At 39.7% G+C, this 27,417-nt stretch overlaps 1 protein-coding gene across 7 annotated transcripts in view; it reads right to left on the bottom strand.

Annotated features, from left to right (window-relative positions):
• The window catches only part of LOC140713685 (catenin delta-2-like), a 1,190,818-nt gene that overhangs the window by 719,495 nt on the left and 443,906 nt on the right, over positions 1–27,417 (bottom strand). For all 7 annotated transcript variants that reach the window (XM_073024066.1, XM_073024071.1, XM_073024072.1 and 4 more), the window contains one exon: positions 26,705–26,838. In XM_073024066.1, coding sequence (XP_072880167.1) covers positions 26,705–26,838 — 134 coding nt within the window. The remainder of the gene's footprint in view (positions 1–26,704; positions 26,839–27,417) is intronic.

Genomic DNA, 27,417 nt, shown 5'->3' with positions numbered 1-27,417 from the left:
CCATCCGATTCCTAAATGGACTTTGAATCTTTGGACACTACCTCACTTTTTAAAAAAATGTACAGTATTTCTATTTTTGCACTTTAAAAAATCCATTCAATATATGTAATTGATTTACTTGTTTATTTATTATTATTATTATTATTTTTATTTTATATATTATTTTTTCTCTGCTAGATTATGTATTGCATTGAACTGCTGCTGCTAAGTTAACAACTTTCACATCATATGCCGGTGATAATAAATCCGATTCTGATTCTGATTCTGACACATCTCATATTGTAACCTTTTCATTATGATGTGGCCCTAAACCAAACCTGCTCTTTATGAATTCATATAAAATAACTAATATTGATCTATGACTACTTAAAATATAAATTCATTTTCCACTTTTCTTAAAGAATTACATCTCACATTCTATTTGGCCAAGAGATTTTGATATGCAGCAAGCAGTTATGAGAGTTAGAAGCTGAAAAAACACCCCTTTCCCCAAACTGTGCATGATTGGCAGCAGTTTCAGGTCAAATCATGCCTTTCCACATTGAACGCTCTTTGTGGAATTACAGTATGTCACTTTGTAGTTAGTTGTTGAACACTCACAGAACAGTTCCTTCTGTAACAGTGCTATTTAAAGGAAGCTTCCAACAATAGCTCCTAGCCCAGTACTGATTAGCATTGTAATCAAGGTATGTAGGCTCTCTTTTATTTTATTTTACCTTACTTCCCCAGCACGGTGTCAACCCTGAGACACTGATAACCTCTGTAAAACCCACCTCACCAGCATCATCCCTCCTCCTAAGCCCAAATCACCAAGTGAGGTCCTGATTCCGGGGTACCTGCCATGAAAATAGTGAGCTCCTGCTGAGCACCCCCATCCCCAAGGCCCAATCTGCACTTTTCTATTGACCCTTTCACACTCTCAATTCACCAGATCAGACCACAGCTACATAATAGCCTTGAACTTGAACAATCAGTGCACTATACACCTACGCTCCATCGCACTATTTAATCTGCAAGCAAATCTTTAGAGGTGTGTACTAAGTTGATTTCATCCCCTGTGCTCATGTACTCAGTATTAACTTCCTTTCCTTTACTTTTCCCCTTTAGCCCATATTGTCATGTTTAATTTAATTTTGCATTTGAAATTAATATTTATTTCTTTAACTTTGATGAATGTTATAACATTTTTCCATTGCTGTTCAAATTGTCACCAAAATCACTCATTTTATCTTCACATTCCTCAATCCATCACCATGGTTACTTGCCATACGTATTGGCCTGATCAATTCTTATGTTAATGAAGCAATGACAACTTGAGATCCCACTAGCAAATTCTGATACCTAACTTGCACTACGTTCTCTGTCACATCATTCATTTTTATTTTTCATTTATGTTTTATTAAGAGAGACAGCTGGTAACAGGCCCTTCCAGTCCAAAGAGCCATCACTGCCCAATTACACCCATGTAACCAATTAACTGCTGACTTGTATGTCTTTGCAACATGAGAGGAAACCAGAGCATCTGGAGGAAACCCATGGGATCACGGGGAGAATGCATAAACTCCTTATATGTAGGCAGCGGTAGGAATCGAACCTGGGTCGCAGGTGCTGTAATCGTGTTACACCAACCGCTCCACTACCATTGCACCCCATTTCTTCACATTGTTCCATTTAGGTCATGTGATCTGTTCTTGGAGCTGTTCCAGGACAGAAACTTGAAACTCTTCTAGTGATAAAAATTTGAAATACTCATTGGATGAAAATGCAGAATAAGGTTATGAAGTGCCAGCAGCTACTGCAGAAAAAGTAGATCAAAGTACTTCTGTGAGCAGAGAATATGATAAATAATTGGGAAAAAGTTGGATGCAGAAAGCAGGAGAGGGAACTGACCCTCAAAGACTCAATGCTACCCTTTGGAGACAGACTGGCTCTGAGGTGGAGAGGTATATTGAGGGTTTTTATGTTGGCTCACTTAATGTAACACTTTCTAAGAAAAAAACATAAACTGTAAGAGTCAAAGTATTGCTTTACCAATGGAAAATGCCAGAAAAATAAGCAACCTATGCAAACAATTATTGTTTGGAAGGAATAAGGACAATTCCCTTGTAATATGGTTAATTGCCATTCCACCTCCTTGGCCCTCTGTCTCAGTACAAAGAACATAGCAAATGGAACACTTCAGAAGTGTTAACCTGTCAGAGCACAGGGAAACAAATTTGACAAGCTGATACTTTGACACAAATATTGTCCCATAAGCATAGCAGAGAGGAGCAGATCAATTAGGCCACTCCTATTCTCATATCTTTACTTTTCAACTGCAACCCCACCTTTTGCATTATTTTGGACTTTACCAAGTGGAGTCAAGCAATTTGGAGCTCAGTAGCTTCAGGGCGGGTGCATCATTGATCTCCTCCTGGTCGCTAACGTCAGTGCTGACTGAGTGAGGAAGTATTGATAAGACTCCAAGAGGTTGCTGGCTAGTCACTGAAGCACTCAATATCCTTATGACCAAATCCTCCTCGAGGCTGACCCTGTTGAACCACATTGGCAATACAGGTTTCATGGTAACTTTGGAAAGCATGGACCCCTTATATCTTGGGAACTACCTCTCACTGAAGGTAGACATCAATAGAGAAATTCAAAACCAACTTCAATGCGCAGGCTGAGTCTTTGGCTATTTGAGGAAAATAATATTTGAAGATCAAAATCTTCGATTTGACTCAAAGCTCATGGATTGCTGGGCAACAATTATTCCTGTGTCCCTGTGTGTTTCAGAAATATAGCATCTCAAGACACTTGGAAAATTACCACCAATGCTGCTGCCACAAAATCTTCCAAGTTCCCTAGAAGGGCAAGTGAACCAACCCCACCATTTTCTTTCAGGTCACCATCCCAAATATTGAAGGCTTCAATACCCAGAATCAGCTACATTGGTTTGTATAAAAGGATAACCCTTTGAACACCAAAACTTTTCAATTCCTCAAAATCTGCCATTAAAAAAAAGCTAAAAGAAAACAACAGCTTCTGTAGTATTGGCAGTTAAAACTTCAATGCATTAGACAAAACTTTAAAACATCTCGCAAGGGTCAATTCTCTCTTCCACACTCTGAACTCAAGTATACAGAAAAATTTAATTACAGATTTCCAAACGAGTGCTTCTTAAAATAATTTTACACAGGACTATTCTGTATCTAGAGTATGCGGAAGGGACAGAAGTCGCAATGTAAATGGGATAATTATCAACATGGTTCAAACAAAAAGGAATGCAAAAATATTCCAATTCTCTTTTGAAATTATGTCACCTTGGTTCAAAAAGTTTACTGCTATTGTTTTACTTAATTAAGTAATCCCATAATTTAAAAGCCTCAAGAAGAACAGCAGGGCCAGTGTCCAGTTGGAGTGGGGGATTATTTCTGGGGAAACTAAAGAAATCCCATGATTTCTTACTTCTGTCAGTCATCTACTGATTCCAATTCCAGATACTTTTGTACACACCAGGAGGAGGAGCTAAAGATGGTCCCAGAGAGTTACTTCATCCAGTTCTCTATAATCACTTTTTTTTCCTTTTCAAGGTGGCTGGGGACCTGTTGGAGTCCGTGATCTACAGCTGCACGCAAACTGCGGTTCTTCACGGTGGCGGGTTCTCGCTCTCAGAGCTCACCAAGCTTCCCCGACATCTTCAGAAGCTGCCAGGAAGACGTGCACTTTGGGGTGTGGCCCATGGATGGGCAGATTCCTCGCTAGTGTCGCCGTCAGAAGCGTTGCAGGAGATTGAAATATCAAGACGGTAGTGTATGCTGCAGTCGAAGTGAGCGAAGCTGCAGACTGTAACATCGAAACAGCGAGTTGTTTGCACCCCTCTGACTGTGGCACCCTTCTCCCGCCCTCATTAGTCAGAGGGAGAGCCTTTGGGATATCAGTTTTTGATGGACTTTGAGGGATAGTTGGTTTTTGATGGACTTTAGACCATGATCACTGGGGGCTTTGCTATTGCAGGATATGTGTTGGGGCTTATGCTTTTGCTGATGCAAGTAGAGGGAGTGGGAGTGTTGATGCATTTGCTGTTGCTTATGTGTGAGGAGGCTTTGGGGTTCTAATGTTTTCTTGTCATTCATTCCTTGGGGGTTTCCTTCACTATTGTGGAATGTCTGCAGAGAGAAAAATTTCAGGTTGTATACTGTATATGTTCTCCAATATTAAATTGAACCAAGTATGGACAAGTTGTGATTCCTCCTAGGTAGCATACAGTCTTCGACTACTGTTGAGAAACAAAATGAAAATGCAGTCAAAATCTAAACCAAAATATAGTGACCAATGCAGAAGAAATATCAAGGAAGAGAGTTACTTGTTCATTTTTCCAAAACCATTGGTTGCTTTCTTACACTGAAGATTTGCTGCTGAGGAGTGACAGAAATAACAATATATTTTCATTGCTTCAGTTTGCAATTGTATTCAGTCATGTGAATAGGATCATAGCACACATTCAACACAACCGTCTGTTTGGATAAGTATAGCATTCAGCTGCCTGATGGACACAATCAAGATTTAAAGAATTGGTGCACAGTTTAAAGGTGGTTACAATAAAATAGAGAGTCGTGATCTGGGTTTACATGAATTCCACAGTACAACTCCTAACACTCAGTCACAACAGCAGCAAATAAATTGGCTCACTTTTGAGAGATTTTATTAATATATTAAAGAGAGCTAAAAAATTAAAACCACTTATTTTGTTCTTCTATCAGTGCAATTTTTATCCTATCTCAAAAAAGGTGAAGCCTGAGATTAATTGGAAATATTCAGCAGATCAGGCAGCATCAGTGACTAAAGAAGTAACATTAGCTCAGCAGATTGATGTTCCTTCAATCAGTGCTGAAATTATAGTATTTTCTGTTTCAAGAAATGCCACTTGACCTGCTGTGCATTTCCAGCACTTAGTTTCCATCTTAAGTCTTTAAGCATCTGCTTCACTTTTACTTCACTTAAATTTTTCATGCACTTCATATCTGTTATGAAAGTACCTTCTGCCTGCAGATTTAAGCCTCATCTAAAGTATGAATATTCCTGAAGTAACCATCCCTATTACTACCAAATTAATGTCCAGGAATTTTAGAGTCCCAGTTTAAGTTGGTGCTGGTGGAACACTGCAACACTTTACTGGCAGCAAACAAATCTGCTAACTACTGTATTAATTACACATTTTATGGGCAATTATCACTGCCATCAATAGCCTGTAAATTGCCTTTCGGAGTTCTGCTTTTGTACTACCTGTGCAACGTGACATTTTTACAGTGTTCTGAGGGATTCTGTGAACTGGAGTCTTGAAGGTGCAGTGTGGCTCTGGTGGCACAGCAGGGCCCAGGCCTGAAAGTGAGGGATGAGCTGATGTTTTGCTGATTTGATGGCAGGGCTAGATTGAAAAGGTGTCGGGGCCAGAGGCAAGGGACGGGCTAGAGTTCAGCTAGCAGCTCCATGAGATCTACTCGTCTCTGTGCTGAATTGAGGCTGTGGCCTTCAACTAACAGACTCTCTGTGCTGAATTGAGGCTGTGGCTTTCAACTAACAGACTCCTGGACCATTTGTAGCGATGAACTGGCTTCATAGCTGCAGATTCACTTTCATTAACTTTACTTTTTATTCTTTGCACGATCTGTTTTTTTTTTCACACATTGAGTGTTTGACAATCTTTTTTACTGGGTTTCTTTGTTTTTGTGGCTGCCTATAAGAAGACAAATTTCAAGGCTGTATATAGTATACATACTTCGATAATAAATGTACTTTGAACCTTATTATGGGAGTACCACATGCACATAATGCACAAGGGCAAAACCCGTTTAGGACAAAAAGACTCCAGAGGGTCAACACCTGGATCAGATAAAGAATAATAAGCACAGGCTCATACTCTTCTCCCTTGTCATGCAACATTTCCAAAACAAGCTTTACACTATTAAAAAGTGGATTTATAGGGATAACCTGTAAACTGTGTGTCTGGTTGATCAAAAATGGCAAATTTTCGAAAGTACTTTGCACATGAAAGAGGGGAAACCTGCCTAAATGAAATGTAGTTAAATGCCCACTCATGCTGCTTCATAATCAGCCAGCAACCAATGGAAGTTGGTAGTCGGAAAACTGAAAGCCACAAAATGTTCTTCGGGGTGAACCAGTTGGACATTAGTTGATGAAAGAACCTCAGAGCACCTTCAACGTTGCAGATGTAGCAACCTGGTCTTTGTTTCAGCGGGTGTGGTTTAAATCTCACTTCAGCTACTCAAGCACAAAACAAAATAGCGGTTGACGCAACACTATTACAGCTTAGGGCTTTCCTGAGCTGAGTTTAATTCTAGCACTGTCTGGAAGGAGTTTGTACATTCTCCCTGTGAGCTGCTTGGATTTCCTCCCAAAGATGTACCAGTTAGTAGGTTAAAGGGTCTTTGTAAATTGTCCTGTGATTAGGCTGGCCTTAAATAGGTGGGTTGCTGGGTGCACTGCTCATTGGGAAAAAGGGCTTGTTCTACACCCTATCTCTAAATAAACAAAATAAAATGGTTGGCTCTTCACTTAAGAACTGAGGAGCACCTCAGTGTTAGGAGCATCCCGTTTCACATATTAAATCAGGGCCCCATTGCATTACTTCCAAGTGTCCTGGTTAACTTTTATCGAATAAATAAAAGTTAATCTTAATCACATCATTGCTCCAAAGATCTTAGAGCGCTGTTTTTCTAGGTTATAATCATGACTACCCTTCCAATGTATTCCATAGGGAGCAAAGTGCTTTTAGTATCTCAAGGTCAGAACAGATGCCATTGAAATGAAAGGCTTCCATTCTCTGTCTTTGAGATTTTTAGTAAGTTAAATTTATCTTGTACCAAATGCTCAGTTCACATTTGAGACCAGGCCTCCTGCTCATCACATCCACATTTCCAGAAATCAACTGATAACGGATTCATCATCTATATTCTGTGTGACCTTATTGTTGCAGAGAGATCGAAAGCAGAGTTGGGATCTAATGTTGGAAAAGAGACTAAGTGATTGTGATCATCTAGCCTTGATGCAACCTGCTTGACTCATGGTTAATGTGGCACCTGCTAACTTCCCTTGAAATTTTAGCAGCACTGTGTTATTAATAGCTGCTGATTCATGCTACATTTCATCTGCCCTGCTACGGTGTAGGGTGTAAACTCTGATTTGGATGTTTTCCTGAGATTTTTTCATATGGGCTCTGACACTGAACCACAGTGCTCTACTGCCCTACCATATCCAGACACACAGCTGATTGGAGAGGTAACTCTATTATCCAATGAAAACAACCCTTACTACCTCTCTATTGCTTTTTTTTAATAATTAAAAGCTTTCTATGAAAATGAAGAAACATAAACATTTCCCTTTAATGGTCAATGGTTTCTGAAAGAATTAATCTCCAAATAATTCTACTAACAATCTTAACTGAATAGCATCCCTACATTTTGCTCCCAATATCAAGTCAGCCATTGTTAACGAACCAACAACTTCATTCCACATCTTGGCATGTCTAGAATACTGTATACTATCGTGCCTTTCAAGATAATACCTTCCGAGTTGGACCTGCACACAAATGTTTTGGTGAGCTCTGTTCCATGATGTGAATATTTCCATGCTGTTTTCCTGGTGAATCTTATCAGCTTGGGAGGTTTCCCGACTAACTTTGAATAAGCTCATTAGAGCTTGCAAAAGATGCCTACAAATCCATGGGGACTGAGCAAGCTCATTATGATGGAATGGTTTGCTTCTCAGCCATAGCCACTTTAGGTTGGCTTTTAAAGGAAGTAATTACTTCAATGTAGAAAACCTTTTATTGAACACCTGCTTCAGCTCTCTGATTCTGAAATGTCAACTTTAATTCAGAAAGGTTCTTGTTAAGAAAACTTCCAAAGTTTTCCTTCTGTAAACAGAGAACTTTTATGCCTTCACAAAACTAAGTGTTAAGTTTAATTAAATGGCAAGCTCTTGATCTTCCTTTCCTCCCATTCTATGTTTCAAAGGGCAGATATGAGATTGACTGTGCAATGCACGCCTGTCTGCTGCAGACAACAAACTGCTGGAAGATCTCAGCAGGCCAAGCAGCATCTGCAGAGGCAAAGGGATTTATATTCCAACATCTGGAATCTCTTGTCTCTTAAACTTGCTAATGGCAAAAGTTCATGAAAAACTTCTTATATGGTTATATTTAAACATTTAGAACATTTCAAAACAATTAATCACATTGAAATTAAATCAATGCAAACAATCTGAACTCTGTTTTGCAGATGCAGAAGTTCATGTGCCAAAACTAACTTCCATGAAAAGCAGAATCACTGAATTGCAATGATCCAAACACTCAGGACTTCTGCATTCACACATCATAGAGCATTGCTGACAGAAGCCCCAGCCCATTAAAAGCAGAGCTTTAGGACAAATTATCAGACAATCCACACAGGTAACATTTTCATTCCCTAGTAATGCCATGGCTTGAACAAAAGATCAAACTCAAACCTCAGCATGACAGGATAAAAATTGTATTTAGGTCTTTAAGTAAAAACAGGAAATAAGACCACTAGAAGTGCTCAAGAAGGTGTTGGAATGAAAACCCAACTAATCACTAATGCCTTTTTGCGGAGGAAATCTGCATCCTTTGGCTAGTCAGGCAGTAAATGACCGACTAGATACAAGAGAGGTGCTGAAATTCAGGATTAAACCACACAAATTTCTGGGAAGAACTCAGCAGCCCAGACAGCATCTATGGAGAGAAATGAACAAGCATTTCGGTCCAAAACCCTTCATCAGGACTAGAAAGAAAGAGGGCAGTAGCCACAATAAAATGATGGGGGTTGGGGCAAGGAGGAGGAGCGTAAGTGGGCCAGTTATATGTGAATCCAGGTGGAAGGGGAAGTCTTTGCTCAGAGAAAGCAAAGCTCAATTTTTTATCCCTTCTCTTCTTTATACCTGCTCTGCAGGATAGTGTAATGCTCCACTTGCGGGATGTGGGAAGGCAGGGAGACCTCCAGTGTCCCTGACCACTACAACTGCGAGAAGTACTTCCAGCTGCAGCTTCCAACAAACTGCGTTAGGGAGCTGGAGCTGGAGCTGGATGAACTCCGGATCATTCGGGAGGCTGAAGGGGAGATAGATAGAACATACAGTCAGGTAGTTACACCCAAGATGCAGGACAGAGGAACCGGGGTGAAAGTCAAGAAGGGGGAAAGGGTTAAGGAGCCATTGCAGAGTACCCCTGTAAGAATGATGTTGGACCACTGGAAAACTATGCTGAAGAGGTAGTAATGGGGGAGAACAAAATGGTGGATGAACTGAATAAGTATTTTGCATCAGTCTTCACTGTGGATGACACGAGCAGTATGGCGGAGGTTCCAGGTGTCAGGGGTTGTGAAGTGTATGAAGGTACCATAAATAAAGAGAAGGTTCTTTGGAAACTGAAAGGTCTGAAGGTAGATAAAGTCACCTGGACCAGATGGTGTACACAACAGGGTCCTGAAAGAGGTGGCTGAAGAGGTCATGGAGGCATTAGTAATGATCTTTCAAGAATCACTAGATTCTGGAATAGTTCAAGAAGAACTGTAAAATTGAAAATGACACTCCAAGAAGGGAGAGAAACAGAAGAAAGGAAACTATAGGCCAGTTATTCTGATCTCAGTGCCTGGGAAGATTTTGGAGTTGATTATTAAGGATGAGATCTTAGGGTACTTGGACGTACATGATAAAATAGGCTGTAGTCATCATGGTTTCCTCAAAAGAAAATCTTGCCTGACATGTCTGTTGGAATTCTTTGAAGAAGTAACAAGCAGGATAGACAAAGGAGAATCGGGTGATGTTGTGGACTTGGATTTTCAGAAGGCCTTTGACAAGGCGTCATATATGAAACTGCTTAACAAGCTATGAGCCCATGGTACTACAGTAAAGGTTTCAGCATGGATAAAGCAGTGGCTGATTGACAGGAGGCAAAGAGCAGGAATAAAGAGAGCCTTTTCTGGTTGGCTACTGGTGACTAGTGGTGTTCCACAGGGGTCTGTGTTGGACTGAGTTTTTTTAAGTTAATGCTTATGCCAATGATTTGGATGATGGAACTGATAGTTTTGTTGCAAAGTTGAAAGACAATATGAAGATAGCTGGACGGGCAGGTAGTTTTGAGGAAGTAGAGAGGCTACAGAAGGACAGATAGATAGGAGAAAGAAATGGCAGATGGAATACAGTGTTGGGAAGTGGATGGTCATGCAGTTTGTTCGAAGAAATTAGAGCATTGACCATTTACTAAATGGAGAGAAAATACAATATACTGAGATGCAAAGGGGCTTGGGAGTCCTTGTACAGGATTCCCTAAAGTTTAATTTGCAGGTTGAGTCTGTGGTGAGGAAGGCAAATGGAATTTTAGCATTCATTTCACAAGGACTAGAATATAAAAACAAGGATATAATGTTGAAACTTTATAGAACACTGGTGAGGCCTCACTTGGAGTATTGTGAGTAGGTCTGGGCCCATTATCTTAGAAAGGATGTGCTGAAACTGGAGAGGGTTCAAAGGAGTTTCACAGAAAAGATTCCAGGATTGAATAGCTTGTCATATGAAGAGCGTTTGATAGCTCAGGGCCTGTATTCACTGGAATTCAGAAGAAGGTGACCTCATTGAAACCTATCAAATGTGAAAGACCTTGATTGAATGGATGTGGAGAGGAAGTTTCCTGTGGTTGTAGAGTCTAAGGACACAGCCTCAGAATAGAGGGCTGCCCTTTTAGAATGGAGATGAGGAGGAATTTCTTTAGGCAGAGGGTGGGCATTTTGTGGAATTCTTTGCCACAGACAGCTGTGGAGGCCAAGTCTTTACATACAGTTAAGGCAGAGGTTGACAGGTTCTTGATTGGTCAGGGCATGAAAGGATATGGGGAGAAGGCTGGAGATTAGTGCTGAGAGGAAAATTGGACCAGTCATGAAGAAATGGTGGAACAGACTCAATGGTGCAAATGACCTAATCCTACTCCTGTATCTTGTGGTCTAATGGTGTTGAAAGGAGGGCAGGGGAGGGGGTGTTGAAAGGGGAATGATGTGAGAAGTTGGGACTTAGATAGGAGAGGCAAAGTACTGAACAAGATAGAACTTGATAGAGAGGACCGCAGACCATAGAATAAAGGAAAGCGTGTGGGAAACCAGAGGGAGGAAGGAGTGGGTGTGGGCAGGTCATGAAGGCAGGGGAGGGGGAAAGCGAAGGGGTGGGATGGGAGCTGTGTGGCCTCAGTTCAGAGGAATAATGGAAAATAAAAAGTGGGTGAGGAAACAGTGGGGAGTGGTAACCGTAATTTAGAAAAATTGATGTTGCTGTTGTCAGGTCCAGATTTAGATTGATTTATTACATATACATATACACCATTCACACAAAGAATAGGCATTGTTCCTCTCATCTGGGTCTAGCCTCATCTTGGCAGTAGAGGTGGCTGTGGAGAGACAGGTCACTGTGGGAAGGGGAAAGCGAAAAAAAATGGCTGGCCACTGGAAGATCCTGTCTAGACATGAGTGACATTCAATGGTTCTTAGCTTTCTTTGGTTTAACAAAGTTTGCATGACAATATATAATAAGCAATAAATACCAACCTTGCCAAAAGGCATGCATTCCAGGAGTGAATTATTTGAGCATTTAGATGGATATACAGAGGCCGTACATGCCGTATTAGCACGATGTGCTAATGCACTTTATACTTCATGCAATGGATCACTCCACTGTATTCTATCAGTCATTTGCACTTCCTTTAATCTCACAAGCATTGATACGGTACTACCAGCAAGATGGCAGTACAAATCAGACACAGTGGCCTCTTGGGGGCTAACCAAAGGTGCAATTTTCTTTGTCTTTTACAATTACAAGATGGTGCTGGGCTCCAAGAGCTTCTGGTAGTGTGGGTCTACCCCATCAGTGAGCTGCTCGTTGATCGGAGGAACTGACCAGGGAGTTGGAGGAGCACCCCTGGGTGCAGAACCTATTGCTGTCTGCTACCCAAAGGCCTCAGAGCTGGTGCGCAAAGGTGGTGTGCAGTGTCACCGTGGGTGATTGTCTTGGACACTTCTCTTGTGATTGACAAGTGGAATGGGAGCTGTGTGGCCTCAGTTGTAATGAGGTCTTGGCCTCTAGCCACAGGTTTGCGTGCTCCTACTGTCCAGGAGAGGAGATGCCAGAGGCGGTGCAGTATGGTGTTCATCCTCAGTTGGGGCCTGAACACTCCTGACAGTGCTGCCCTCCAGCGTTTGATTGGTGGAATGACAGGCTGGATTGCAGTAGCTGCGCTCTCCCAGGAACTGTACCATCAGTCTGCGGAATATTTTGCTCAGGGTCTTGGACTATTTGTGTGCTTTTTTGCATAACTATGTTTATACAATGGAGTACAACCAATTCTCCTTTGCACAGTACATCCTAACCATCCAGGGTCATTAAAACTCATGGTCATTCTTTATGAAGCAATTTTTATTGTATTCAGATTAATTACTATTTACTCAAAGTTGATAACAACTAAGCAACTAAGAACTAACGTTGTACTTCTTCCTCCCCTCCCCCACCTTCTTACTCTGACTTCTTATCTTTTTTTGTCAAATCCTGATGAAGGGTCTCAGCCCGAAACGTCAACTGTTTACTCTTCATGATAGATGTTGCCTGGCCTGCTGAGATCCTCTAGCATTTTTGTGTGTGTTGCTTGGATTTCTAGCATCTGCAGATTCTCTTGTGTTTGTGGGAGAACTAAGCAAACTACGCAAAGTCACAGATGTGCAAGTTAAAAACGTCCATAATCCGCTTGGGCTTTGTGCGCAATGGGAAACATTAATGAATCATTGAGCATTGCAGTTAAATTGAAAATTCCTGAGGCCACTCATCTTTCAAGTCAATTGCCCTGTCTCAATGCATGATAACGGGCGATTCTGTTAGTTTCTCTAATGCTGCCTTACCTATACCTTTACCCAATACACATCTCAGTCACAAAAGCACTGAATGACCTAGTGTGCAAAGCAGCAGTAGGGAGAGCATACTGGACTTCCAATGTGTCTGAAAATAAACTTCCAGATTCTATTTTTAAATAGCATAAAGTGAACTTTAAGATTCTCACTCTATTTTCCAAATTGTCCTATTGGGGGAAAAAATCCTTCATCAAATTCCAAGCTCTTCAGACAAAGACCAACTTTTGGACCTTGATTACAAAAGTTAAATGTTTTAGCTGCCCCGCTACATATGAATGGATACTTTTTTGCCTTTCCTAATCATCAATAAAATAACTATGAAAAAAATTGCTTTCCTTCGATGTAAAGTTGACTTACGAGCAATTCTATTATACAGTATCTGATGTGCCTTTTGCAAATCCAATTTGACTCAAAACACTAAAGCCGATGTTCCTTTCAATGAGTTTTTGTATAACACTTTCAGCATTGTTCAGTGCTGGAGTATTCACAAATAATTACGTTGGCCAAGAGTTTGAAGAATGAAGGGCTCATTGAAACCTATCAAATGTTGAAATGTTGAAGGATGTGGAGAGGATGTTTCCTGTAGTGGGGGAGTCCAGGACCAGAGGTCATAGCCTGCGAAGAGAGGGATGTCCATTTAAAACAGAGATAAGGAGGAATGCTGAATCTGTGGAATTCGATGCCACAGGTAGCTGTGGAGGCCAGGTCTTTGGGTATACTTAAGGCGGAGGTTGATATTTCCTTGATTAGTCAGAACAATAAAGGCTACGGTGAGAAGGTAGGAGAATAGGGCTGAGAGGGAAAATGTATTTACAATCTTCTTCCTCATTTTTGCTCCAAAGTTTGCAATGAGTCAATGGCAGCATGGTAGCATAGGGTTAGCACCAGATATCACTGATCAGGGTCAAATTCCTGCTGCTGCCTGTAAGGAGTTTGTACATTCCTCTCAAAACTGCATGAGTTTCATCCCTAATTCCAAAAGAAGTCATATAGGGGAGGTTAGTAAGAAGCAGGCATGCTATGTCAGGGCCAGATGCATGACGACACTTAGGGGCTGCCCCCAGCCCATCATCAAACTGCGTTCATCAATAACACAAACAACGCATTTCAATGTATGTGATAAATAAAGCTAACCTTATTATTTTTAAATCTTTAGGCTGGTACTGGTCATGCATCAGTGATGAGTTAATAAGTTGAGTGTGATGCTGAGCTGCATTGTAGGGTGCGCTGGGACACATCATCAATGATATAACCTGGGGTCATCGGGTGTTTCATGCATTTCAACATCAGACAACCTCGCCCAGGCGACCCAGCCGAGGTTGATCAGGTCCTGTCTCGTGTGCCAGCAGTACTGGTCCACAGGTCACGCCTCTTGATCCACAGCCATCTGGAGGCTCGCTCAGCAGCCTCTGTGAATGCCCCAGTGGCTCTTTCCTCTACAGCTCCTGTAATGCCCAGGAGAGTGTAGGTTCTGCACAGTGAGCAGCCAGCAGAACCTCTACACCCCACCTCTATAGGCTCACATTGTGTATACAAAACAAAAATATACAAAGAAAACAGATGCATGCGTTTATCATGACACGTTGCTAACAGCATCTGAATGTAACTCACATACTTTGAAGAGCAGTGTCACTGCATAAGTCAACTGGTGTCATTGCTTCAACCAGAAGAACATGATAATACATAGATAATGAATGCCTCAGTGTTTGAGATAAGCAAGCAAGGCAGAATTTTATCACCCTTTTTTTAAAAAGCTTCAGTGGTGATGTGCTCCACAGGACTGGACCTAGAGTTTCTATTATAGACATTTCTAAAAAGGCTGGGCAATGCTACATTTGATAGAAAATACTGAATTATCAGGCCCACCTTTAGATTTAATGTGAAGTGTCTGACACAGATGTGTCATCATGACTGAAAAAAGGCAGTCTGGAAGGCTATCACACAGTGCAAACCTTTTGGTATGAGAGATTCCCTTCAGAGCTAAAAACTACACAGGATCCAAATTAGCACACTCAAAATACTGGAGGAACTCAGCAGGTCAGGCAGCATCTATGGAAAAGAGTAAACAGTCAACGTTTCAGGCCAAGGCCATTCTTCTGGACCAGAAAGGAAGGGGGAAGATGCGAGAATAGAAAGCTGGGGGTGGGGGAGGGGAAAGAGGCTGGCTGGAAAGTGATAGGTGAAGCCAGGTGGGTGGGAAAGGTCAAGGACTGGAGAAGATGGAATCTGATAGGACTGGTCAAACGATAATAGGAGAAAGGGCAGGAGGAGAGGACCCAGGGTGAGGTAATAGGTAGGTGAGAAGTGAAAGGTCAGAGTGGAGACCAGAGCAACCAGGGAGGAGGTGAATTTGGGCTGGATCCAAATTGTTCAATAGAAGTGTGCTCTACGCATCAAAAGTTTGGATTGCAGTTCTATTTGTGTCAACTGCACATGTTCAAAGCCCTGTATGCTGCAGTGACATTAATTGTTACACTGTGAAGATTTGGTGCCTTCCCCATTAAATTAGTATATGTACAGTATTTGCAACTTGTAAAATGTGGGCAGTACACAGAATAGCTAGTCTGAACAGTATACAACACTAGGTGGTTTGTTATATCAAAGGATTTTTTGTTACTTTTAGCTTTATTGAGGTTTCAAATGGAGGAAATACCATCTGAATCAACTGGATGATGCTGTGCAGGGAGGTGCAATTGAAGAGATGACTTTCAATCTCTGCTCAGATGAAGCTTTTTTTTTAAATTTGTGGGTTTCAACAAATTAAGAACAGGGGAGCATTTAAGGAGCAAGGTTCTGATTCCTAAAGAAGATAAGTTTTGTGAGAAAGGGTATCTTAATTCAGGGAAGAGGGGAAGAAAAGCTCTGGTTATGGTGGCCTATTTTCCAAGAGCTCCCAACTCCTACCTTGTCTTAAGTGAAAGATTGTTCATTGGCTATTAACATTAAATGTTGTCTCAGCTGCTCAGTACTGCCATCACTTCTTCCAGTTTGATAACTAATTACACCTACTGTGGAATTTGAAAGTATAACCTTTCTGGCATCAAGCTGGATCCAGGAATACAGATTTAGTAAGGCAAAAATGAGAACCAAATCAACCCTCAGTGGTATTTCAAATAATCCATTTAGTGTGGCAGGAGGACTGCAAAAACCAAGACCATTGCGGAAGTCTTGACCAGACAGCTTGGTTCAGTGATGTAACCATAACAACTAGTGTTTATGTGGAATTCCACAAACTCAGTTTAGGAAATCCAGTAAGGATGCTGTAACTAATCACGATTAAACTTCATTAGAACACTCTCATTGATTCAACTCCAACAGTATTATTTCACACCTAAACCATGGTTCTGATAACCTTCTCCCCAATTTGCCTAATTTCTGTGAAGATAAACCATGCCCTCCAATCTGCAAACATCTATGGGCTTTCTCATTGTCTGGTCCCAGAACTCTTAAATATGATCATGCGTTGTAAATGTCAAGTGCCCAGTTAATAAAAAAATATAAAAATTGTAATTACTTAGACAACTGTGAGTATTGCTCTGCACATTGGTGTCATATGAATGAAGGAATGCAAGTAATGGGGAAATCCTAAAACCTTGCTGATATTACAGTGCAAACAAAATGATGAAACAGCATCTGCCACATGTATTTATTTTTGAGTACGAATATTGCACAGGTCAAGATGTGTTACTAAATTCGCTCCACTTATGAAGAACATTTTGAAGTGATATATTCAAGCTGTGACTTCTGTGAACTATGACATTCCATATTTTTCAAAAAAAAAAATCTGGCTGTGCAGAGCTGTATATCCTGAACAATACTGCTGAGCAGAAGTTACTTGAGATGGAAATGGGATTCCAATTAAATCAGCAATCCATTGCCCCAAGGTTTGTTTGGTTTTACAGTTGTCTCTCTGCCTGACAACCCTGTGGATTGAAATATGTAATAAGCCACATGAAAGTGTATACATCGAGTCCAACTTTACCAGTCTCACCGCATTTGAAATGCAATCACGTTGTTACCTTAGTGGTTTGAACATCCAAGCTGATCAGATGCAGAAGGCCAAAATAAGCAAAAAAATCAAAGTAGTGGTAGATCTAATAGAATTAAAACAGTTAAACTCCAGAACAGGTCTCAACTCAATGAAATTTATGTACTGTAACTCCATTTCAATAACATTTTCCATATCTCTTTACAAACTTTACAAGGTATTTACTGACTTCCCTTTTCATAGCAGAATATCCTTTATGGGGAGTTCATCAGAAATCTCCCTTATTCGTTCAACTGGTGATCACAGATATTGGACAGGACCTTACTAGCACAGGTTTTCCAGTCATTGTACATCTAGACTTAGTGATCCAGAGATGGAAACACTATATCCCGAGCCTGCAGTGTGCTGGACTTTAGTAGTGTGGTCCATGTAGTAGCAGGACTCCATCAGTGGGGTGAAGAAGCCCTTTTTACATAGAAACATAGAAATCTACAGCACATTACAGGCCCTTCAGCCCACAATGCTGTGCTGACCATGTAACCTACTCTAGAATCTGCCTAGAATTTCTCTACCAAATAACCCTCTACTTTTCTAAGCTCCATGACCAATCTAAGAATCTCCTAAATGACCCTATTGTATCCGCCTCTACCACCTTTGCTATCTCTGCATTCCATGCAACCACCATTCTCCAAGTATAATTGTAACTTTTAGAAGTGGATAAAGTCCCCTCCCTCCACCTCTCCCCCAAAAGCTGCAAAAGATATTAACATTTAGAAATGTTAACAAATATTTCTGGCATTCAGAAATATTAACAAAAATGAGGTAAACAGTTCATTTTTAAAAGTAAGAAACAAAAATAAAATTAGATGAAAACAGCTAAAATTACAAACATTAAATTTGACCAAACATATTTAAGAAAAAAGTAACTTGTGTTTCTTGTTACTGTTGGGAGTCACACAATTCCTATTGAAATCAATATGGTCTCAAGCCCTGAATCAGATCTCACCATTTTTCATCCGTCAATATACTTGAGACTTCCACGTTTGCCAAACACGGACTGAAGATCCAGAGTTGCTTCCATTGGCCAACTGGAATCATGGGTTAATGCTTCCACATTATCAGTTTATTAACCTGCACTACAATTCTATCACAAGTCATCCTTACTCACATAATTAAATTTCATTTTTCTTACCACGAATTTTAGACTTAAATTCTCTAACACTTAACTTGCTTAAAATCATAATTGGATAATGTTGCCTCAAAAACGAAAGATCCTTGAACTACTGGTAGTCTATTTGCTACCTCTTCAAAGACTTCAAACCTTCTTTGTTCTATTGAAAAAAGCCTCAATTTTGTAATCCAGTTGTCATATCAATAATCTCTCAGCCTCTCATGTTTTCTAATCCATTGATCTTGTGGCTTACCTATAATGAGATGCCAGCAATGGTGTGTCTATCTTCCTTTTTTTATATAGTTGATGCCCCATATATTGAACCAATTAGTCTTTTCTAAATTTGACCTATCTTTGAAGATAGATGAACCTACAGAGCTGGGTGTGCTGCATTCTGTATGCTAAAGAACTTTGCCAATGACTCTTGCAATTCTTTACACTATTCACATTTCCCCAGGCATACAACTTTGCTTGGCCTCTCTGCTATCATTGCTCTAGGTCTCTTAGAGGCAGATGATCATTTCCTGGTTATTTTTCTGCTTCTGGTCTTGGTGGCATAATTTGATGTAATGGCATAGGCTTTGCTTAAAAAAAAACTACTTAACTGAGGGTGTAACCAACATTCTGAGCAATTGCTATATGATGATATGTGAGTATGAAAATATTCTGCTGCATTGCATAAGTATGTCCCTGAGAGAGGAATAGATTTTGTAGACAGAGCATCACATTTGTGCTGGAAGTGAAAGCGATGCTCTTAATCTGCTGAACATTTGGAAGAAATTGCTGACCAGTATGTAGGAGAAGATACCTGAAGACACAGCTGCAGCATAACATTCAGCTACACTTCGACACATATCACAGTTAAGTTTAAAATCTTGATTATAGCTCTCCTTTCTTCAAGTCTTTTTTCAGCAGTCATAGCACGATCTGTATTTGTAACATATTACCTCACAGTCAAATTATTAAATAAGTTAAATGTTTCACCTACAAATGAGTTTCATGTAACATTTTTGTGAGCTCCAAAATATTTTGTGCTGGAAAACTACCTTATCTAGGAATTCAATGGCCTGAGTTTTCTGGACTGCACTGAAAGGATGATGCTTGTGGTTAACCTTGAAGAAATCTGCCTGAAAGATTTCAATGGGCTCAAGGATAATCAAAACAATATTCAGAGAGAGCATTAATAGGCATCTGGAAAGGTTGAGTTGATATGTGAGAACCAATAATGATTTGTTAAAGGTAAATCATATTTGACTAACTTGAAAGAGTTTTTTAATGAAATGATAGACAGGGTGAGCAATTAAATAATATCAAGATTGACTTTCAGAAGGTTTTGCTATGGTCACACACAAACATCTGGTGAGTAAAGCTGAGCCCATAGAACTTCAGTACCAGTAGAAATATGGACAGGATAATGGCTTCAAGGCAGAAAGCAGAAAGCAGACAGTAGTGGTAAATGATTGCTTTCTAGGCTGGAGGAAAGCAGCACAGAAAGTTTGCTAGGGGTCAGTGTTAGGGCCACAATAGATGTGAATAGTAAAATCTGTGGATGGCATAAACCTCAGAAGCATGGTCAGTGGACAGGAAACTGAATGGACAGGTAATAAATTACATTTATTATCGAGGAGCGTAAAGCACAAACAATGAGAGACAATACAGACTTGATAACTCTAAAGGGTATGCAATGACAGAGGGGCATGTAAAATGAAAGAGCACATTGAGAAAGTGGTCCATAGAGCATATTGACTCCAGATCAGAGTTCAACACAATCATACCCTCAGTTCTAGGACCCCGATCATCCATTAATACTGTCAAGGAGCAAGATAGATCAGCTGGTTGAGTGGTCTCACAGCAACAACCTTCTTCCCCTCCAACATCAGATTTCTGAATGGACAATGAATCCATAAACACTATCTTAGTATCTCTTTTTGCACTACTTATTTAATTTTTAAAAATATTTACTTCTTCCCATAATTTATAGTTTTTATTATTATGTATTGTAAAGTACTGCTACTGCAGATCAACATATTTCATGACATATGCCAATGATATTAAACCTGATTTTGAGTTTGGATTCTTGGATGCATAAATAGTGACCCAAACTATGAAGTCTGGAGAAAATGACATTTCACTCAAAAATGGAGTGCTGCGTCCAATTCTGGTCATTACACTTAGGAAGCACGAGAAGGTCCTAGAGAGGATGCTATGAAGACTTATTAGAATAGCAAAGAATTGAGGGATTTCAAGAATAAAGTTAGACTGGAGAAGCTATAGTTGGCTTAGATAGGTACACAGATTTACCAATCTAAACAAAATATACAAGGGAGATGAGAAGACTTATTTTGTTCAGATCAGTTAAGATCTGGAATTCATTGCCTGTCATGTTGCAAGGGCAGTGAAAGCAGAAACAAAACACTGCTTCAAATTGATATTAGAGAAGCACTTGTGAGGGAATAATTGACACTGTTGTGGGGAACGAATGAGGGAATTAACCAATGGGATTGCTCCAGTAAGTGCCGATGGAGACTTAATATGAGTAACACTTCTACAGTTCTATTTTTGGACACAGTTGATAGAGTTGCTTCCTCACAGTTCCAGCAGTCCATGTCCAATTCTGACCTTGGATGTTCTCTGTACAGAGTTCACAAATTCATCCCGTGACAACTTGGGATTTCCCTGGATGCTCTTGTTTTGCCCCAAGCCACAAAATATGCAGGCTGGTTGTTAATTTGCCTTTATAAGTATCCCTAGAGTGAGGGTGAGTGGTAGAATTTGGGAGAGTTGATGGCCAGAATAGATGACAAAGGAAATTAGTGGGGAACAGGATTGCTTAGCTCCCATGGATTGAAATGGCCCTTTTCTATGTCATAGGGAAATATACACCCAATTTCCACCAATCAACTTCAAATCAAAATGCTCAGTAAGCATTTTGGCAACTCCATATACTACAGTTCTTTAGAACAATCCATTCCTCCTTTATTACTTGGAGTACATTCCTCACTTTACACATCATTAAAGTGTGCACTGTAAAAATCCTCTATGTACATTCTTAAAATAGTCCCAGCAGTCTCCTGTTATATTGATGGATAACCTATTATTCTGTCACAACCTTCCTAATCGCCACTTCTAGTTATGTACTGCTTTTTCAATAATGCTTTCCTTTGGCTTCTAATTAAAAGTGTTTTCACAGGCCTTAACCACAAAGATATTCTAAAATTATGTGGTCCTGTAGATTGCTTATGGTTGCATCTTTCTAAACCAGCAATGCAGACAATACAATAATTCTGCCTTGTTATCACTGCCCAGGATATGTAATTGAAATAAATGAAACCATTCTGCTTCTCAGTAGAGGGCTCCCATCAAGCAAGTTTCAAACACAAGCTATTGTACCTTAAACGGGACACAAGTTAAAATACAACTTACTACAGTGCAGATTCACTTCACTGTAAAAAAAAACAAGGGACTAACCTAATTGAACTTGACTCCAAAGCAATAGGGAAGGCAAGGGAAGTCAAGAAAAAGAGAGGAAATTTTACAATTAGAAACCACATCAATGCCACAAAAAAGGCAGCAGCCATCGTTAAGGATCCCCATCACCCAGGACATACCCTCTTCTCATTGCTACTATCAGGGAGGAGATACAGGAGCCTGAAGTCGCATACACAAGGATTCGGGAACAGCTTCTTCCCCTTTGTCATCTGATCTCATAATGATCTCATAATCCCATGAACACTACCTCAGTATTTTGTTTTTTGCACTATGTATTTAGTTCAGCATTTTCAAAGATAAATATACATATCTTACTGTAATTTAGTTTTTTTATTATTATGTATTGCAATGTGCTGATGCCACATAATGACAACTTTCACTATATATGCCAGTGATATTAAACCTGATTCTGTTTCAGGACAGATAGTAAGGACCACTCTTTCCACATAAAGGGCCTGGAATTCTGGAACACCTGACAGAAATTTAAGAGAAGATTGACAGATTTTGTTAATCCAATACTTCGAGTGTTACAGAATCAAGGCAAGTAATAAATGTCAAGGCACAGAGTATCCAATTCAATCGTAGAATGAAGCACCTGGCATATGTCCTCAACTACTCAGGAATTTGTCAATTTTACAGCAATATTCCCCTTTATATGATTCACTTTCAGATCTAATAATCTGGTTTACTTGATCTCAGCCAATTTCAGTCCATTATCCAATGATGGTCAGGCAAAATCTGACAGCCTTTGTGTTCAATGGAATGAAATTTAGCCAGGCGTTACATCGTCTAGTGATGGCTGACCAGTGTAGATTACTGCCCTTAAAGAATAGCAAAAAAAAATCACAAAGTTATCTTATGTTATTCAAGATTATTCATGCTCACTGAGATCTAATTATACTTAGATAAACAACCACCACAAGTTTATTTAATCAGCAACAAACGAGAGCATTGGCTTCAACATACAAATGATAGCCAGTTGAGTCAGTTTCTATAGATGAAACCGTACTCATATAGCTACATTCCAAGTACAAAGTCCAAATCTCCCAGATTAATGGAAAGTAAGAAAAATAGTGACAAGTAATTTTTGGAAAGGGAAATGCAACTTTACCAGACTCATCATAATTTCCTAATGATTCTAATATGTTGCCATGTTTCACGTCACATGCTGGTGATAATAAACCTGATTCTGATTCTGTTCTCAACTACTAAAAGAAAACACACAAGTTGCTCTAATTTTCACACTTCCTCCCAGCAACCAATAATTCTTATTATAACATTAAACTTGCTAATCAGGGCAGCTGATTAAATGCATCTGTTGGTGTTTGCTCCAATATGCACACATCCTGTTATCGCTTATCAAAGCGCACTAAACCTATTGATGCGCTATAGAGAAGGCAAGGCAGCAACTATACTTCATTAGGAGTTTAAAGAGGTTTTGTATGTTAACAAGAACACTCAAAAAACTTCTATAGATGCACTGTGGAGAGCATTCTGACAGGCTGCATCACTGTCTGGTATGGGGTGGCTACTGCACAGGTCTGAAAGAAGCTGCAGAAGGTTGTAAATTTAGTCAGCTCCATGTAGCCTACAAAGTACCCAGGACATCTTCAAGGAGTAGTGTCTTAGAAAGGCAATGTCCATTACTAAGGACCTCCAGCACCCAGGGCATGACCTTTTCTCACTGTTACCATCAGTTAGGAGATACAGATGCCTGAAGGCACACACTTAAAAGATTCAGGAACAGCTTCTTCCCCTCTGCCATCTGATTCCTAAATGGACTTTGAAGCCTTGGACACTACCTCAACTTTTTAATGTACAGTGTTTCTGTTTTTTAATCTATTCAATATAAGTATTCTGTAATAGATTTACTTACTTATTTTCTCTTCTCTATTACGTTTTGCATTGAACTGCTGCTGCTAAGTTAACAAATTTCACGACACATGCCGGTGATAATAAACCTGATTCTGATTCTGATTCTAAAAAGTGCTCCATCCAGGAGATGAACCTTGTGCTTTGTTGCCACAAACTGAGTAATGGTACCACCAATGGAAGCAGGCATAGAAAGATGCATGATTACAAACCTTCAAGAATATGTATTAGCAATGTGTACTGAAGCTCATGGAGAGTAAATCCTCATCTCAAAATCATATTTCTTTTTGGTAATTAAGACACATTCATGTGTGGAAATCCATTGCGCAGGTAACATTAACATCTTCCTACAAGTTTATCAAGCTACTGGGCCATTTAATGGATTTATCAAAATGGGTTTGGTTTATTGCTGTTTTGCTGAAGTACCAATTTATTTCTTCCTTAAAATGTATTCGTGATTTCTTTCAATGGGCTCTTGTATGTTTTGTAGATACTGGCTGCCTATTAATTTTAAAAGAAGAAAATTTATCGCTTTGTAGTTGTAAACTTTAGGGCTCTGAGCTAATTCAGGACCACAGATAAAATTGAACGTTGATTATACAACAGTGAATGTGTGCACAGTAAGATCCCACGTGTTAGTGGAATCTTTTTCGGACAAACTTTTCAGAATCAGATTTATTATCACCGGCATGTATCATGAAATTTATTGACTTAGCAGCAGCAGTTCAATGCAATATATAATATAGAAGAAAAAAATTAATAAATAAATCAATTACAGTATATGTATAATGAATAGATTAAAAATCAGGCAAAAAATAAAATAATATAAAAAAGTGAGGTGGTGTTCAAGGGTTCAATGTCCATTTAGGAATTGGATGGCAGTGAGGAAGGAGCTTTCCTGTATCTCTGAATGTGTGCCTTCAGGCTTCTGTACCTCCTCCCAGATGGTAACAGTGTGAAAAGAGCATGATCTGGGTGCTGGAGGTCCTTAATAATGGACGATGCCTTTCTGAGACACTGCTCCTTGAAGATGTCCTTTTTCTATGAATGAAAGAAGGCATAGGCCAGAAAATAACGTCTGAACTTGCAAATCATCATTATAGAATCTCTTATGAGAGTGGGAAAGGAATTTATTTAAAATTATTGTCTGAAAGAAACAAAGGAGCAGCAAGTGGTAAAAACGTCATTATGGAGACAGGGCAGTCTTCTGGGGAGCAAGTGACACAATGATTCGACTGCTAACCTGTTCACTGCTCATGAAGCAGCTGAGATACTGGTGGGTGAGGAAAAGCTGCCTTAATTAATTAGGTTCCAGAACAAGGCGATGCGTTCCCCCTCCCCCCACCCCACACACACGCACGCACACACAAGAAAAACAATACCTACAGTAACCATCAAGAGATGATCTGCTCAATGCTGGTGTTCACAAGGTGAGGTTTAAGTCATTGGATAATCAGATTGCACACTGCCTCCAAGGTGGAGTGGAACAAAGGCATGCAGAGACAATTTCAAGAAATAGGTTACAAATATTGCCCGTTGCACTACTTGTCCCAAAAAAGATGGATAACCTGAGTGTGGATCAGCAGCAAAGAAGATGGACCTTGTGTCATGGCCTTAAAGCATCTTATTGACTGTGGAAACAGGGTGTCTGTAGTGATTATGTCCATTCCTATACCCTTTGTTGAAATTTACTATACTCTTTCTGAGAGACTAAATACACATATTCAAGAAATCTTTTAATATGATACAAGGCATGTTATCTTTGTATACAAGGTGCATGCTACCCTTCGTTACTCTTCAATCATCTATGGTCCTTTCTGAAAGTAGCATACATCTCCAATAGCAGAGGTCAGAGACACCAAGATTAAAAATGAAATGCAGTGATTTAGTGAAACACTATCCAGTACCGACTCTGAAATCAATTATTGAAATATTGCACTGTGTTTTCTTCATTTTAAACTGTGTTTCTTTCTATTTGCATGCTTTGGTCAATCAAGAGGATTTATTATTACAGTCTCACTGCACTGTAATTACAGATACTGTCACTTACATGATATTTGACTCAGAATCCAGCAATTCTTCATTCCAATACACAACAGTCCTTTGGTGACAATCTCAGTGACATGATTTGATGTCACCAATAATATGCGCATTGGAGATCAAATCTTACAATGTATAACACTTATGGTTGCAACTGAAATGTCCTTTACATGGAAGATCTGCAATACTGGATCAGAAGAAAATGACAATGGAATCTTCATAACATGACAAAAAGTTGATTAGTTCCTTCCACGTTTCTTTAGAATTTTGGCATGCTAAACTGAAGGACATCAAAAATACAAATAATAGTTATTTTAGAAATGAATTGAAAACAAGTCATGCTCTTGAAGAATACACTACAGAGCTTTGTATCCAGGCAAACATAAAAATTAATCTAAAAACTGGTTTCAGAAAACTAAATCTTAACTACATAATTTGTTTCTTTTTCTAGAACATCAAAATCCAAAACAAACATTACATCCAGAGGTTTTATTCGCGTAGTTTTACACCAAAATAACAATTCAGAAGAAAACTCTGTGATATAAATATCGTTCTGCTCATTCTGACAACCCAAATGCATTGCTACATTTCTGAAGTAAAATCAAATAAGCTTTTGTTCATACTTGCCGATTGAAACTACCAGTCAAACAATCACTTCTCAACATGAAAGCATTTATCTGCTATATTTAGGAGTGTCAATGTATTCCTGGAGAGCTCTAGTCTCCAAATGTTCTGCCCCTAGCCATTATCAGCTGTCCAAAACATCCATCATCGCAAAGAGCCATCTTCCGATGCCAATTGGAAATCAAACAGACAGTACTTTGTCCTATCGGATACTTCTGAATATCAGTCAGATAACACCTGCCACCACACCACTCCCAAAATTTTGAAATTCTTAAGGCAAATAAGCTCCAAGAATATAAAGAGAATTAAAGTCCTTCCAGTTTTATAAAATCTTACATTCAGTAGTATCCTAAACATTAGGTCCTTATTTACTGCATATTCCAAGACAATCTGAGGGTTGGTGACTCTCGCTTCTCAGTGTTTTTGAATAGAGCTTTCATATTAGACAGTCCTCAAGAGTGGGATTCACTTATTCATTTTTCCTGGTGAATGACTCCAAGGACACACATACAGTCTGGCAGTCGGCATGATGCATATTTAAGAGGGTTAAGCAAGGGCACCTACCTGTTCTTTGACTGAAGCCAGAATAGCAGAAGTGGTCTCTGGCTCGGAGCCATCTCCATTGGAAGCAGTCAGCATAGGGCTCAGCAAGTTATTTTTCTCAGATGCAGATGGCTGCTCTGGAACTGGCATAACTCCTGCATAATTTGAAACAGAATGGGATGAGGAAGAGGGAAAGAAACAGAAAAAAATGCATGTTAACATATAATCCATGTAGGCACTTGTCTGATATGCAACTCAACAGATACAGGCTTTCAGTTCTGCACTGCCCAACTGTTCTCCCATCTCACTTCAGCATTTCACCATTTCCTTTTATTCCTTCTTCTATCTTCCAGAAATCTACCTTCCCCTTAGATGCATTTTTTTTGCCATATCTCAAGGACTTAATGGTTACAAATTTCACATTCATGCAAGGCTACGTTATTTTTCTTGCTGCAAAGTCACAACTTGCCTCCAATATACCTCTCTTGATAATAAAGCTAATCTGCAGAACTAGTGGGAAGCTGTTCTGGTTAAAATATCTACACACCAGAACCAAGGTAACACAACTTTGCAGTAAAGATGCAGTGCCTCAATGATGCTTGAGTTTGCACAGACTCAGGCTGATTCCCCTGCTAAAACACTCATTGAAACATGGTAGGTTAGGTCTTGTACTTAGCTTACCAAAGACAAACTTTTTTCCTATCAAGTTGCCTCTGCTGCATCATAGTCTTCCG

Source organism: Hemitrygon akajei, chromosome 20 (genome assembly GCF_048418815.1).
Source record: "Hemitrygon akajei chromosome 20, sHemAka1.3, whole genome shotgun sequence".
NCBI classification, from domain to species: Eukaryota; Metazoa; Chordata; class Chondrichthyes; order Myliobatiformes; family Dasyatidae; genus Hemitrygon; species Hemitrygon akajei.
This window is presented reverse-complemented; position numbering and strand designations above follow the sequence as displayed.